An 11,570-nucleotide genomic window follows, 5' to 3' on the forward strand; every position below is an offset into this window, starting at 1 on the left:
GCGATGTTATGGCGACCCAGACGCAGATGGAGACGTTTGCGACCGCCATCGCGACCGAGTCGCACGGTGCGATTCGCGTGCAGGTGGTCTGCGGTTCGATTCCGGCTCCTGGATCAACGTAGCCTATTCAAGAAATGGCCATCGACGCAGGCTAGACCACACCCTTTGTCGTGTAGGAACTACTACACAGATGAAAAAGTCGGACAAGAGTATTTAGTTTCAAATGACTCATTGAATACTAGTCTGGCACCGATTCAAGTCTTATGATTCAAGTCTTATGGCTAGGGTTTTCGTAGGCGCCGAGCGTCTTCGGGGATGAGACCATGCACCACGTTCACCGTCCTCGTGAGTGTGGAATGGAAAAGCAGCAAGCGTTGACCAGACCATGACATTTCGCGCCGCCTTCCTAGTAGGCTGTAACGACTTCAAGCGACGAGCAACTACTCGCATTAACTTGGTCGGCAACAAAATTCGTCTATAATCGAAGCGCAGATGCAAGCTACGTCGCGCGCCTTTGGGTCGTTTGGCTGGACACGCTGAGAAAGTCGCACATATTCTGCTCATCGTACTTGATGCGCCATGTCAGATTGTGCGAGGCGAACAACTCTGCGAATGTCTCGACAGGCGTCGTATCCGAGAGGTCAAGAGCAAGCGTGACGTTTGAGCAGGTTCCGAGCGCGTTAATGAGCTCCCGTGCGCCGTCGACGTCCAAAAAGTCGTTGAATCGGAAGTCCAGCATCAGGCCGGACGCGTGATGCGTGTCGCGCAGGACCTGCGCCATTTCTGTCGCGCCGGCATCGTCAAGACCCGCCCTTGTCAGCCCCACGCGGTGCACGCCGACGTCGATCCATGAGCGCAAGTTCGTTGCGAGCTCCGTGTAGAGGATGTCGGCGTATTCGAGGCCGTACCACGACACTTCGTTGAGGCACGGCGAGGACGAGATCCACTGGAGAAGGCGATGCGCCGCAAGCTCCGAGCACTCGACATTGTCGATGCACACGACACGGAGACTCGTTGTCGTTGCCTCTGCCAGAGCCATCCCGTCTAGCCTGAGCTCTTGCAGCGACGTTAGCTGGGGCAGCGCCGCGCCAAAACAACTGAGGAGGTCCTGCTGACGTCCACGCAGTGTGATATCGAGGTGCGTGATCTTGGCCAAGTCGACGAGACCGAAAAGGCCTTCTACGCGGGCGACATCTTCGGCGTTGATGCTCAGTTGCGTCAGAGCATGGAGCGGAGTGTGCAGCCCCACAAGCATGTCGGCGATGCTATCGGCACCTTGCAGCGTAAGACTCGGCACGGTTGCGAGCGCCTTTGCAAACGCGAGGTCGTCGTCATGGAGAGACCACAGCGGGCCAGCCGAGCTGTACGAGGTGAAGTCAAGCCGGTGGAATCCGATGTGGGTCGTTGGACCCGCGATCAGCCAGGCCGTAATGGCCGCCGACCACATCAGCGCTCGTGCAACGACACTCGAGTAGCCGTCGTACACCCATTCAAGACAACGGATGTGATGCGCCGCCTCCAGCACGGACGTGTGGCACTGGTCGACAGCGTTGACTTGAATGCTGCCGAGATGGTCGCACCGGCGTAGCGCTCGACAGACGCGCGCCACGTCGTCGTCGCTCGGTGGCATCGAAAGGCCGACGCGCGATAGCTTGGCCGGCCATTTGTCGGCGGTCGCACAAAGAAAGTCCAGAAAGGCGGCGCTGCAGGGGACATCGCAGCGCTCAAAATTTCGGAAAAAGACGTCTTCGGCACGGACCGAGGCGATGGCCGGCATCGCAGCCAGTGCGGCGGCACGGTCTTTGCGCTTGAGCCCCAACACTGAGAGGTGCGGCCAGCAACTCGGAGCCTCGGTGCGCATCTCCAGACGCTCCATCAGCCGCTGGAGCGACGACAGCAACGGCGTCAACGGCACGGCCTCGAGCAACGTGAGGACGCCGGCGACATCGTGTATGAACTGCGCAATGTTGATCACGACAGCTTCCACGGTCATGACCGTGTCCATGGGTTGCGACGATTTGGCGACCTTGGCGACCTGAGCGACCTGGGTCGACATTCTGAGTGCGCGCTTTTGCGCTTGCGTGCACTTTTGATCGGGTCGTGGGCGTATCAGGAAGTGCATTTTATCGAATCTGGCAGTTTTGGTTGCCAGCCAATCCACGCGCATGATTTTTGGATGCGTCAATCAAATGTCCTCAAGCGGCTGACCAGGACACGTGGCAACGTGAGAAGGCGCGTGCGTATCGTGTCATATTGCACTTGCATTTCGTGAGCACAACGACTCTAAACGGTTGCTTTGAGCTCAGAGACGCCAGAGGCGGTCGTGCGCCTGTGGTTGGTGTACATGCGAATGACCTCGGACGCAAGAGTAGATGCAGCGCGACGCCTCGCTCGGCCGAAGGCTACGGTGCGGGCGCCTACATCTCCACGATCGCACATCGTTAATCTTTATGTTGACAAGCCACCGACGAGCCATCGCCACGGACAACCCAGTCGACACAACGTTTAAAATATGTATTTTGGGAGGCTTTCTAGATTCGATTTCGCAGGTATTCGGGCTGCAGGCACCCTTGTGCACCACAGTTTTTGATGAGTGCACAGGACGGGACCGTTGGTTGCTGAGCTAGCATGGCTATCGCCCACAACCGCGCTGGCCATTGAAGCCGTCGCTGTCTGCATCGCCCACAATATGAGCTCGTCGACTTGAGCGGCCAGCTTTCTTGAGGCGGTACCGGTGTCCTCGCGTCGACGAGCAGAACCCGACTTTTCTAATCTACGGCGCTATGTATGCACTGCACTTTTCGTACGCTTGGCGGACAGGCAGTTTGCCCTTTAGACAGACGGCGTATGCCCCAAAGTGGGGCCAGACGTTGCTGCCGGCTCCAGGATTCTGGTTCGCAGGATATCTTGACCGATTTCATATTCGAATTTGGCATGTGCGGTATCGTCGCCCACTTGGAGCTGCCGGGTCCCTCGCCTGTTGTGCTGCCGCCGCCCGACCTCGACGCGGCCTTGGGCCTGCTGCACCACCGCGGTCCCGACGGCCGTGGGACGTGGACCGACGCGAACACCGTCGGGCTGGGCCACACGCGGCTCTCGATCATGGACGTGGCCCACGGCGCGCAGCCGCTGCACGCGCCGGACGACGTCCACGCGGTCGTCAACGGCGAGTTTTACGAGTTCGAGGCGATCCGCGCGGCCTTGATTAGTGACGGACACGTCTTTGCGACGCAGAGCGACTCGGAGATCCTTGTGCATCTCTACCGCGAGCACGGCGTCGACGCGCTTGAGCACCTTGTCGGCGAGTTTGCCTTTGTGCTCTGGGACGGCGCGCGCCAGCAGCTATTCTGTGGCCGCGACCGGTACGGCATCAAGCCGCTCTTCTACACCCAAGTAGGCAACCGCTTCCTTGTCGCAAGCGAGGCCAAAGCATTTCTAGCGCTCGGATGGTCGCCGCAGTGGGACGTGCATGCGATTGCGAGCAGCGGGTACTTCTCCGACCAACGCACGCTCTTTCTTGGTGTCAACAAGCTGCCGCCTGCGCACTCGCTGGTGGTGTCGGCCTCGGGGTCGAAGCGTCTCGAGTGCTACTTTCGTCCGACGTTTCCGCACAAGCGCCAAGTCGATCCGCGCTCGCTCGACGAGATGGTTGCTGGCGTGCGCGACCGGCTCTACGACGCGGTGCGCACGCGTCTCCGCAGCGACGTACCCGTGGCCGTGTACCTCAGGTACAGCAGTCTCTCGGACCATGGCACAATGTACTAAACGACTAATGTGGGCGATCGATCTAGTGGCGGCATCGACTCGTCGTCGGTGCTCGGTATCGCACTCGACATTTTGCGTCAAACCGATCCGGATGCGCAACTAGACGCGTTTACCATTTCGTTCACCGACCGCGTACACGGAATGCATGAATCACTTTAGTGTAAAAAATGGTGTAGGAGTACGACGGCGTCGGCTATGACGAAGGCGACGTGGCCGCCCGCACCGCGTCGCACGCGCGCACGCGTCACCACGTGCTCAAGATCACGCAAGCCGACTTGACCGCGGCCTTTGCCGACGCCGTGTGGCACTGGGAAGCACCGCTCAACGATTTCAACGGCGCCGCCAAGTTTCTCCTCTCGCGCTACGTGCGCGACGCTGGTTTCAAGGTCGTCCTCACAGGTCCTTCCTCTCTTTTCACCACTAAGAACCTCAACCTTGAACTAGGTGAAGGCGCGGACGAGCATTTTGCTGGCTACTCGATGTTTTACCCGGATTTCTTTCGGCACGAGACAACGCCGCCTGCACTGCCCACCGCCGACCGCGTCGCTCGCTTGGCGGCGATTGAAGCAACCGACATGAAAATGTGGAGTGCGATCGGCTGTGTGCCTATGTCGTTCGACGACGAAGTCCAAAGCCGAACTCGTCTTGCGAACGTGAGTATTCATCGACTCTTGTCGACGATTTGCGGGCTCCCCAAGCCGCTGTTTCTGCCTCCCATTGCGCCATCGACCATGGACGCGTACGTGCACGCGCTGTCGCCGGATGAGCGGCGTCTGGCGCGGGACGAGTGGCACCCGCTGCACACGGCGCTGTGCCTAGAGACGCGCGTGCACTTGCCCAACTACTTGTGCAACCACTTGGGCGACCGCAGCGAGATGGCGCACTCGATCGAAGGTCGCGTGCCGTTCTTGGACCACCGGCTCACGAGCTACGTCAATGGTCTCCCACCAAACGTCAAGCTCCGCGTCGTCGACGGTACCCTCGTCGACAAGTGGGTGCTGCGCGAAGCCGCCAAGCCGTTCATCTCGGACGAGCTGTATACGCGGCCTAAAAAGCCATTTCTGGCGCCGCCCTGTGACATGGCCGACGACGACGTCCAGTGGCGATTCCTTCAAAATACGATTACGCAAGACGCAGTAGCGCAACTGGGCTGGATGGACTGGGGCTATGTGGTCGCGACCCTCGACCGCTTCCGGACAACGAGCGACCGCCAAGCGTACAACTGCCTCAACATTGTCGCGTCGTTCATCGTGCTGAGTCGTCAGTTCAAGGTGCCCCCGGCGACGCCATTGCAAAAGCAGTAGATCCAAGCTCGTGTTATTTCAAAACGCTCGATGAGTCTCGACGGAGTCCTCGTCTTGGGGCTCTCACAATGTGTGGCGTCCCGACGCCGTGCGCTGCACTAGGGTGGGGTACACGGTAGGGGTAGGGGTGGATGATACGTCCTGTTCTGGCTGAAGTACATTTGGATGCTAGCTATAGGGACTCGGAAGAATGTATACGAATGCTAACTTGCTATCTTGAAGGGTCACACGATAAAGACTAAGTTTTTCTGTTTGCGTGGGCTAGCGCAGCATGACGACGCCGGGGATGATCTTGGCGGTTGCTTCTGGGCCGCGCTCGAGCAAGATGCGGTCGCACTTGGCCTTGAGGAGCGAGTGGACGGCGCGCGGGCTTGCGTCGTTCAAGTAGGCGCGGTAGGCTTCGAAGCGGTCGCGGAGGCTTACGTTCGGGAACTCGAGCGTCACGTGCAACTCACCACACGGCTTTCCCGTCGAATACACTTGGAGCCAGAGCTCGAGGCTCGGGCGGCGGAGGCTCATCACATCCAGCAGCGCAACGCTGCACTTGCCGAGGCGGCCGCCGTCAGCATTGAGAATGTCGACCTCGAGCTCCATGACGAGCGGGTCGACGGCGTCAAAGATGCATGCTTCGTTCCAATGAGCGTGGTCCTGGACCTTGGTTTCGAGTACTTGGCCGCCGACGCGAACGCGGCAGTAGCGCTGCGGCGCACCAAAGACCAGCGGATTCGCGAGGCCCTGGGCGCGATGGACTGTCACGGTGCAGGGCGTCGTGGGGCCGGCCTTGTGCGCGCGCTTCATGCTCGGGTACATTTCAAAGACCGAGACGAGGTCGACAGCCGACGGCTGGACCTCGTCCTGCTCCTCCTCGAGGTCGACAACGCAGTGCTCGAGAATCGCCTTGTACCACTTGGGGCTGTCGTACGCGTCGAGGTCTTCGCGGCCGTGACTCGCCAACTCGAGGAGGAGCTGGCCAAAGGCCGTAATGTCGCCGGCCATGCCGTCCTCGCTCGGCGCCGCTTGGAAGCCCGTGAGCTTGGCGTGCTTCTTGCCGTTGAGTAAGACGTGGTCGAGACGTAGCGCTCCGTGACAGAGGTCCATCTTGTGCAAGTACGAGAGAGCATGGGCGACGCCAAGCGCAATTTGAAACTTGGCGTCCCACGAGAATGCGTCGCGGGGCGTCGACGCCATGTACGAGCGCAAGTCGGTGAGCTCCATGTGCTCAAAGTACAAGGCCGGTCCGATCTCGGCCTTCCACGCCGTCGAGCCGAGAAGACTGACAATGTAGTCGCTCTTGAGCCTACGTCGATGCTGTGAGCCGCATGTAGTACTGCACAGCGGACACGTACAGCGAGAGAAAGGACGCGAGTTGCACAAAGCTCGAGAACTGGCTCGGATCCCGAAGCCTCTTTTGCACGACGGTCTTGCCTTCGATCGTCCCGGCGCGGATGTCGTACGTGGCGCCGTCCGCCAGGACCGACGCCGAAGCAAACTGTCCGAGCTCGATGCGTCGAATCGGCGGCTCCTCGGGCTGTCGCTCGTAGTACCATTGCTGCTTCTCGACCTCGAACGCGAGCCGGTCGCGCTGCAGCTGGTGTTGCTCGTGCTCGACGGCCGAAGCGCGGAGGTCCACGGCCGCGACCTGCTCGTGGAGCCGCTCGATGGTTGCCGAGAGCGCCTGCACGTGCCCGACGAGGAGCTCGAGTCGCTCATGCTCCGAGGGCAGGTCGGCGCTGCATGAGGCGCACTGCGCCAAGAGGATGTTGGTGGCCTCGCCGCAAGCGCTGCATACGACGTCGGCCATCGTGCGAAAAATAGGAAGTCCGCCGCTCACCATCTGGCACGCCCATCATATTGAGGCCAACGTAGGCGCGCTGAACAGTGCAATATTGAATATATACTGAATATGAAGACACTCGACGTCGCCATAGTGAACAGTACGATGGTCGTGCCGCTTGTGCGACTCCTTCATGTCGACCTGTGTCTACCATGCCATCGTACAGAACGACGCGCCCTCGACTGCACCTCATGGAGCATAATGATTGCACTGTCGGAACGGCAATATCTGTCGTGTTGAAGGACAACCAGGGTGCGAAGTGAGATAATATTTGCGCATATGAATATATGATGTGCAGTCGAGTACCAACGTCACAACACTGTCGAGCGGGCCTTCAAGAGCGCGGCGCCCTGGGGATCGCGGTGCACGCTCGTCGCGTATCGTTGCTGGCTGTCGGCAATATAATACCACGAGGCGAGCACGCAGAAGCATTGAATACTGGCGACCACGAGCCAAAGAATGCCCAAGTGCTCCAGTTGCGACTGGAGGTACAAGAGCCACGTGACAAAGCACCTAGTCGCGCTCAATATGGAATATGCAACCGAGCACGCACCCATCGCCCGACGCCATATTGTCTTCGAGACACCGCCCCGTGCTGCCCTGTCCTTCGCCACCAAACGGAAGATCCCAGTCGATCGGGATCGCGCAGTCGGCTGCGACGCGCTCGGACGTTGACTGCGCGCAGAACGCGCCCGACGAAGCTGCGCACGCTGGATGGAGGCTGCGAGCGCAGCTGCGCTTGTTGCTGAACCCGCAGCACTGGCCGTCATTTTGAATCCCTTGAAGCAGCTACAAGGCGCGCTTGCAACTCCGAACACAAGTCTGTAAGGTGTACTTGGCCGGCGGCAACAGAAAAGTCTGGCTCGGTCGCTTGGCGCCACACCCGTTGCCTACACAATATGCAGTTAGATATGGACGACCATGGAGAGACGAGGACCACATGTCGTAGCCTGCGGTGTAGCGGTCGTCACCGAGAAGGGCGGTGCAGGCTTCCGACGATGCGTTCCGGCGCCCCAGCGACGCGCACATATCGAGCTAGCATGTCCTTTGGCCAAGCGGCTCGATCTGTAGTCGTGTACCGCAGGATACGCTGCTTGGTGGAGGAAGAAGCCGCCAAAGCCGAGCTCGAGAACGACCAAGCCCGCCGTCACGAGCATGTACTAGGCGCGTCATGAGAGAAGACGCGAGCCAACGATGAAGCGTACAATCTTGAGGGACGGAGCGCGCTGTGATTGAAGACAACAACGGCCCTGGACAAAGTCGGTCTCGCCGCCATAAACGAGAGAGTATGAACGCACGAAGAAGGCGACGCCGCTAACGAGTCCGCCGAGCACGATCTGGCTCTGCAAAACCGCAAACGTGGCTGAACTCGGATGGATCGAGCGGTATGTCGGCGACGAAATGACCATGTTGCAGCTCAACACCTACAAATCTCAGGTCCCGTGACGCCAACCACGAGGTGCACGGTACCGCGATAGCTACGCCCATCATCTACAGCACGATAAGAACCATAGACGGAAGCCGCGAGCACGTACAAAGGCCATGGCGGCCGACGTGCTCCAGAGCACCGGCGCCCATTCGATGCCCATGATACTATCGTTCCACCAACGACGGTTAGCAAAACGCTCAAGATCGCACGCAAGCGACACGGCAGGATCCTTCAGCGGGAGCGCCTTTTCTCAGCCTGCGATGACCTTGCTCTTCCTCAACACGTTGCACAAGCAGCGTTGAGCGTCCAGCACAAGCACCACCAGCAGCGACATCATCCATCATAGCAAGGCTGCTTGGGACAGCTGCGAGGTAGTAGAATCCGTCAGAACACGGCGAGATCGGCGGTGAGAGACACCATACTCTTGCTCTGGCTTTACGAATTGCGTCCTCGCCATGGTGCGCCGAGATACGCAACTTCGATCGTTACGAATGATGGCGTGGCTCTGTCGTGGGTCTCTCTCACTGAGCTGATTCATTCGGCTTACACTGACTGTCAACAGTATCGATACGGCGAAAAGCTTAGTCAGTCGCCACCTGAAGGCCAACTTGGTGTTCGAAGAAACGCACTACGTCTCTATAGGACACCGACACAAGACGCCGACCAACGACCAACGATCAACGGTGGCACGATGTTGTCGGCGGTGATACGAGGGGTAGAGCGGCGGTGGATGGCAGTTGGCGAGGGCGACGATCAGCTCCCGAGATGGCGCCGTGAGCCCTGTAATATCACACGAGCGGGGAAGCTGAGCGGCTGAGCGGGGATAGGAAAGAAGATGTTGGCAGCGAGAGGCAGCCGGCGAGAGCTGCCGGCGAGATGCTTCCTGTACTGCAATGTTGCTGCAGCATTGCACACAACAGTAGTTCGTACGTTGAGGCAAGTTCTCTGCGGCACCCATATTTCTTATCACGCACAACACGTGTACCGTATGTATGGACCAGGTAGGTCATTTTGAGCCTGCTGCGGGCGACTGCAACGATGACGGTGGCGGGCGACTGCAACGATGACGGTGGCGTCCGACACACGACTCGACGCGCGGCACACTGTGCAAGTCTGTGCGAGAGGGTCTGCCTCGTTCTCGAGGCTTTGCGCCCACCTCATGGGACCAAGCACGCCAGCGTCGCGGCATCGACGGCCACAGCGCTAGCAATCTCGCTCCCTTGCGAGATTCCGACTGCAGTAGCCTTCCACCTCTCTCAATCCTCCCACTCATGCTACACTGGGGTTGACACTGCCCCTTTTGCGGGAAATGATAGCAGGAGCGTACCGTTGGCTTCGTCATTCGACCTGTCGAGGCGCGATGGAAGGGGATATGACCAAAAGCTGGTGCGGCAGAGTAGCCAGCGAGCGACGCAAGATGAGCCAATCAGGGGGCACGCACGGGAAAACTCTGCGCGGCGGTCGTCAATGCAGTGCGCAATGTGGGGGGACCGCTACGGATCGGATACAGCGTGCAGCTGCAAGTACCTAGTCGTCTGAAATGCCGATTCCCCTAATGAGTGCGTATATAATCAATACGATTTAAAGTTGGCCGTATTTTTATACCCATCTGTGCGAATTCGAGAAAGGACGCCTGCGCGCGGAGCGGGGGCAGCGTTCCTCACTTGCCAACTTGCTTCAAGCAACCGACTTGCCTACAACACCATGCCCGTCTTTGAGTCGATTCGCTACCTCCCGACTCACGAGCTGCGCAAGTACTTCCGCTACCCGCTCAAGGAGGCCGCCAAGCGCTTGCGCTCGTATGAAGGCGCCGTGATCCGTCTTTGCCGCCAGCGCGGCTTCCCCAAGTGGCCGTACCGCCAGCTGGCCAAGTTGAGTCGCAAGATGCGCTTCCTCGACAACGTCATCGCCAAGATGGAGGACGGGCCGACGGTCCAGGTCGCGGCCCGCCGCGCGCAGCTCAAGGCCCAGTACAACGCGATCAAGTACTGGGACCCCAACACCTCTCGGACGTCCTTCACAGCGCTCATCGACACCGCCGACTGTGAGAGCGACGACGCCGGTAGCTACGACGACGGCAGCGTCTACACCAACAGCGACGACCAAGCCCAGAAGAGCCATGAGCCGTCCAAGATGGCTATTTCCTTTATCCTCCATCTCTAGTTTTGCATCAGTTCTGTCTGTAGTGTGTTTTTGTCCATGTCCGATGATTATAATTCCAACCTATTTTGCATTTTACTGCACACGTCAGCGCTAAATGTGTTGCTCACTGGTTGCTTTATTGCGTTAGCTTGCGCCTCGGAACCCAAGCTTGTTGAACCTGCCAATTGTGAAAATTCCGACATTCATCCAGGAAAAATACAGCATATGGGGGCTAAAATAGCGGATATCGGTAACCAAGACATATGTTGATAATATCATGAATGCCTGTCAAATCCTGGGCGATGCCGCGCCACCACATGTTGTTGTCGAAGTAGGTCGTATAATAGATACGTAAATCTACGCTAAATAAAATTGTCGGACTTTCTTCGTTGTGTAGGCGCTGGTGACCACCACCCACATGAAGTTTAAAATGATATTATCATTTTGAACTACATGTGGTGGCGCGGCATCGACCAGGATTTTCACTGCATTTATCAACGCCCCTTGTGTGCTTTGATGCGTGTACCAAGTTGACTTGTCGCAAGCGACTTGGCATTGCCCAAGCGCCAGAGCTAGGATCACCTATTGCGCGTGCTTGCTCTCAACGGCATTTCTGCCTGTCGACGACAAGCCACCTCGCCCTTCTGCACCTGACATTTATGAGAAAAACCTATATTCTTTCGAACTATTTTCGTCATCGTTATAATGTCGTCCGTGTGGGCGACACCCGCCCTCGCGACGCCGCGACACCGCGTGGTCTTCAACAAACCGTCCGTCTTTTTCACAGCGCTGCTCGTGCTCAACGTCGTTCTCATGTACCCTCGCCCTCCCTCTTCGTCTGACTCGAGAGTTACTGCTCAATAGGCCACTAAAGGCGTACATCTCGGAGCCGTTTCCGTCGACAAGCACCGTCGCCGTGGCGATACCGTTCGACTGCGACACCAACTTTACAGCGTGTGCACCCCGCTTGTTGGCTTTTTTTCGCGACCAGCGACCGCGCTTGTCGTCGGCGACGCCCCAGCTCTCCTCGAACGAGTGGGATATGTTTCGAACGCCATTTGCACTCCCGCCGCCAAGTGGTCGAGTGACCCCCGAG

The 11,570-nt window shown here is 58.6% G+C and overlaps 5 protein-coding genes across 6 annotated transcripts; 2 read left to right on the forward strand and 3 right to left on the reverse strand.

The window, feature by feature from the left end:
• Positions 1–499: 499 nt before the first annotated feature.
• On the reverse strand, positions 500–2,056 carry SDRG_16870 (hypothetical protein; the record flags this gene model as incomplete). Its single annotated transcript, XM_008623093.1, has 1 exon — positions 500–2,056. The coding sequence occupies one exon, from the start codon at positions 2,054–2,056 to the stop codon at positions 500–502; it is 1,557 nt and encodes a 518-aa protein (XP_008621315.1).
• Positions 2,057–2,934: 878 nt separating this feature from the next.
• On the forward strand, positions 2,935–5,114 carry SDRG_16871 (asparagine synthase (glutamine-hydrolyzing); the record flags this gene model as incomplete). The annotated part of the gene is made up of 4 exons (XM_008623094.1): positions 2,935–3,728; positions 3,792–3,897; positions 3,942–4,164; positions 4,210–5,114. 4 exons carry the CDS (start codon positions 2,935–2,937, stop codon positions 5,067–5,069), a joined length of 1,983 nt encoding a protein of 660 aa, XP_008621316.1. The 3' UTR covers positions 5,070–5,114.
• An 82-nt stretch (positions 5,115–5,196) lies between these two features.
• Positions 5,197–6,881, reverse strand: SDRG_16872 (serine/threonine protein kinase). The gene is made up of 2 exons (XM_008623095.1): positions 6,416–6,881; positions 5,197–6,366 (listed from the first exon to the last, which is right to left on the reverse strand). Exons 1-2 carry the CDS (start codon positions 6,868–6,870, stop codon positions 5,331–5,333), a joined length of 1,491 nt encoding a protein of 496 aa, XP_008621317.1. The 5' UTR covers positions 6,871–6,881; the 3' UTR covers positions 5,197–5,330.
• Positions 6,882–7,144: 263 nt separating this feature from the next.
• SDRG_16873 lies at positions 7,145–9,209 on the reverse strand. Of its 2 annotated transcripts, none has more exons than XM_008623097.1 (9): positions 8,439–9,209; positions 8,374–8,394; positions 8,202–8,327; positions 8,109–8,153; positions 7,983–8,063; positions 7,844–7,938; positions 7,739–7,793; positions 7,457–7,692; positions 7,145–7,416 (listed from the first exon to the last, which is right to left on the reverse strand). In XM_008623097.1, exons 1-9 carry the CDS (start codon positions 8,490–8,492, stop codon positions 7,215–7,217), a joined length of 915 nt encoding a protein of 304 aa, XP_008621319.1. In that variant the 5' UTR covers positions 8,493–9,209; the 3' UTR covers positions 7,145–7,214. The 2 variants fall into 2 exon arrangements, with proteins under 2 accessions (XP_008621319.1, XP_008621318.1); XM_008623096.1 differs by having other exon boundaries at positions 7,841–7,938.
• A 792-nt stretch (positions 9,210–10,001) lies between these two features.
• On the forward strand, positions 10,002–10,581 carry SDRG_16874 (hypothetical protein). Its single transcript, XM_008623098.1, has one exon. The coding sequence runs from the start codon at positions 10,037–10,039 to the stop codon at positions 10,493–10,495; it is 459 nt and encodes a 152-aa protein (XP_008621320.1). The 5' UTR covers positions 10,002–10,036; the 3' UTR covers positions 10,496–10,581.
• Positions 10,582–11,570: the final 989 nt, after the last annotated feature.

The sequence above is a fragment of the Saprolegnia diclina genome, assembly GCF_000281045.1.
Source record: "Saprolegnia diclina VS20 unplaced genomic scaffold supercont1.158, whole genome shotgun sequence".
Classification (NCBI taxonomy): Eukaryota; Oomycota; class Saprolegniomycetes; order Saprolegniales; family Saprolegniaceae; genus Saprolegnia; species Saprolegnia diclina.

What these genes read in the sequence shown, in the direction of transcription:
- SDRG_16872 (XM_008623095.1), bottom strand. Translation starts at nt 6,870, where the DNA reads ATGGCCGACGTCGTATGCAGCGCTTGCGGCGAGGCCACCAACATCCTC. An exon ending in CTCGCGTCCTTTCTCTCGCT is followed by an intron (nt 6,367 to 6,415) that starts GTACGTGTCCGC and finishes GCATCGACGTAG; the next exon opens with GCTCAAGAGCGACTACATTG.
- SDRG_16873 (XM_008623096.1), bottom strand. Translation starts at nt 8,492, where the DNA reads ATGGGCATCGAATGGGCGCCGGTGCTCTGGAGCACGTCGGCCGCCATG. An exon ending in ACCAAGCAGCGTATCCTGCG is followed by an intron (nt 7,939 to 7,982) that starts GTACACGACTAC and finishes AGGACATGCTAG; the next exon opens with CTCGATATGTGCGCGTCGCT. An exon ending in TTTCTGTTGCCGCCGGCCAA is followed by an intron (nt 7,693 to 7,738) that starts GTACACCTTACA and finishes CGCGCCTTGTAG; the next exon opens with CTGCTTCAAGGGATTCAAAA.
- SDRG_16874 (XM_008623098.1), top strand. Translation starts at nt 10,037, where the DNA reads ATGCCCGTCTTTGAGTCGATTCGCTACCTCCCGACTCACGAGCTGCGC.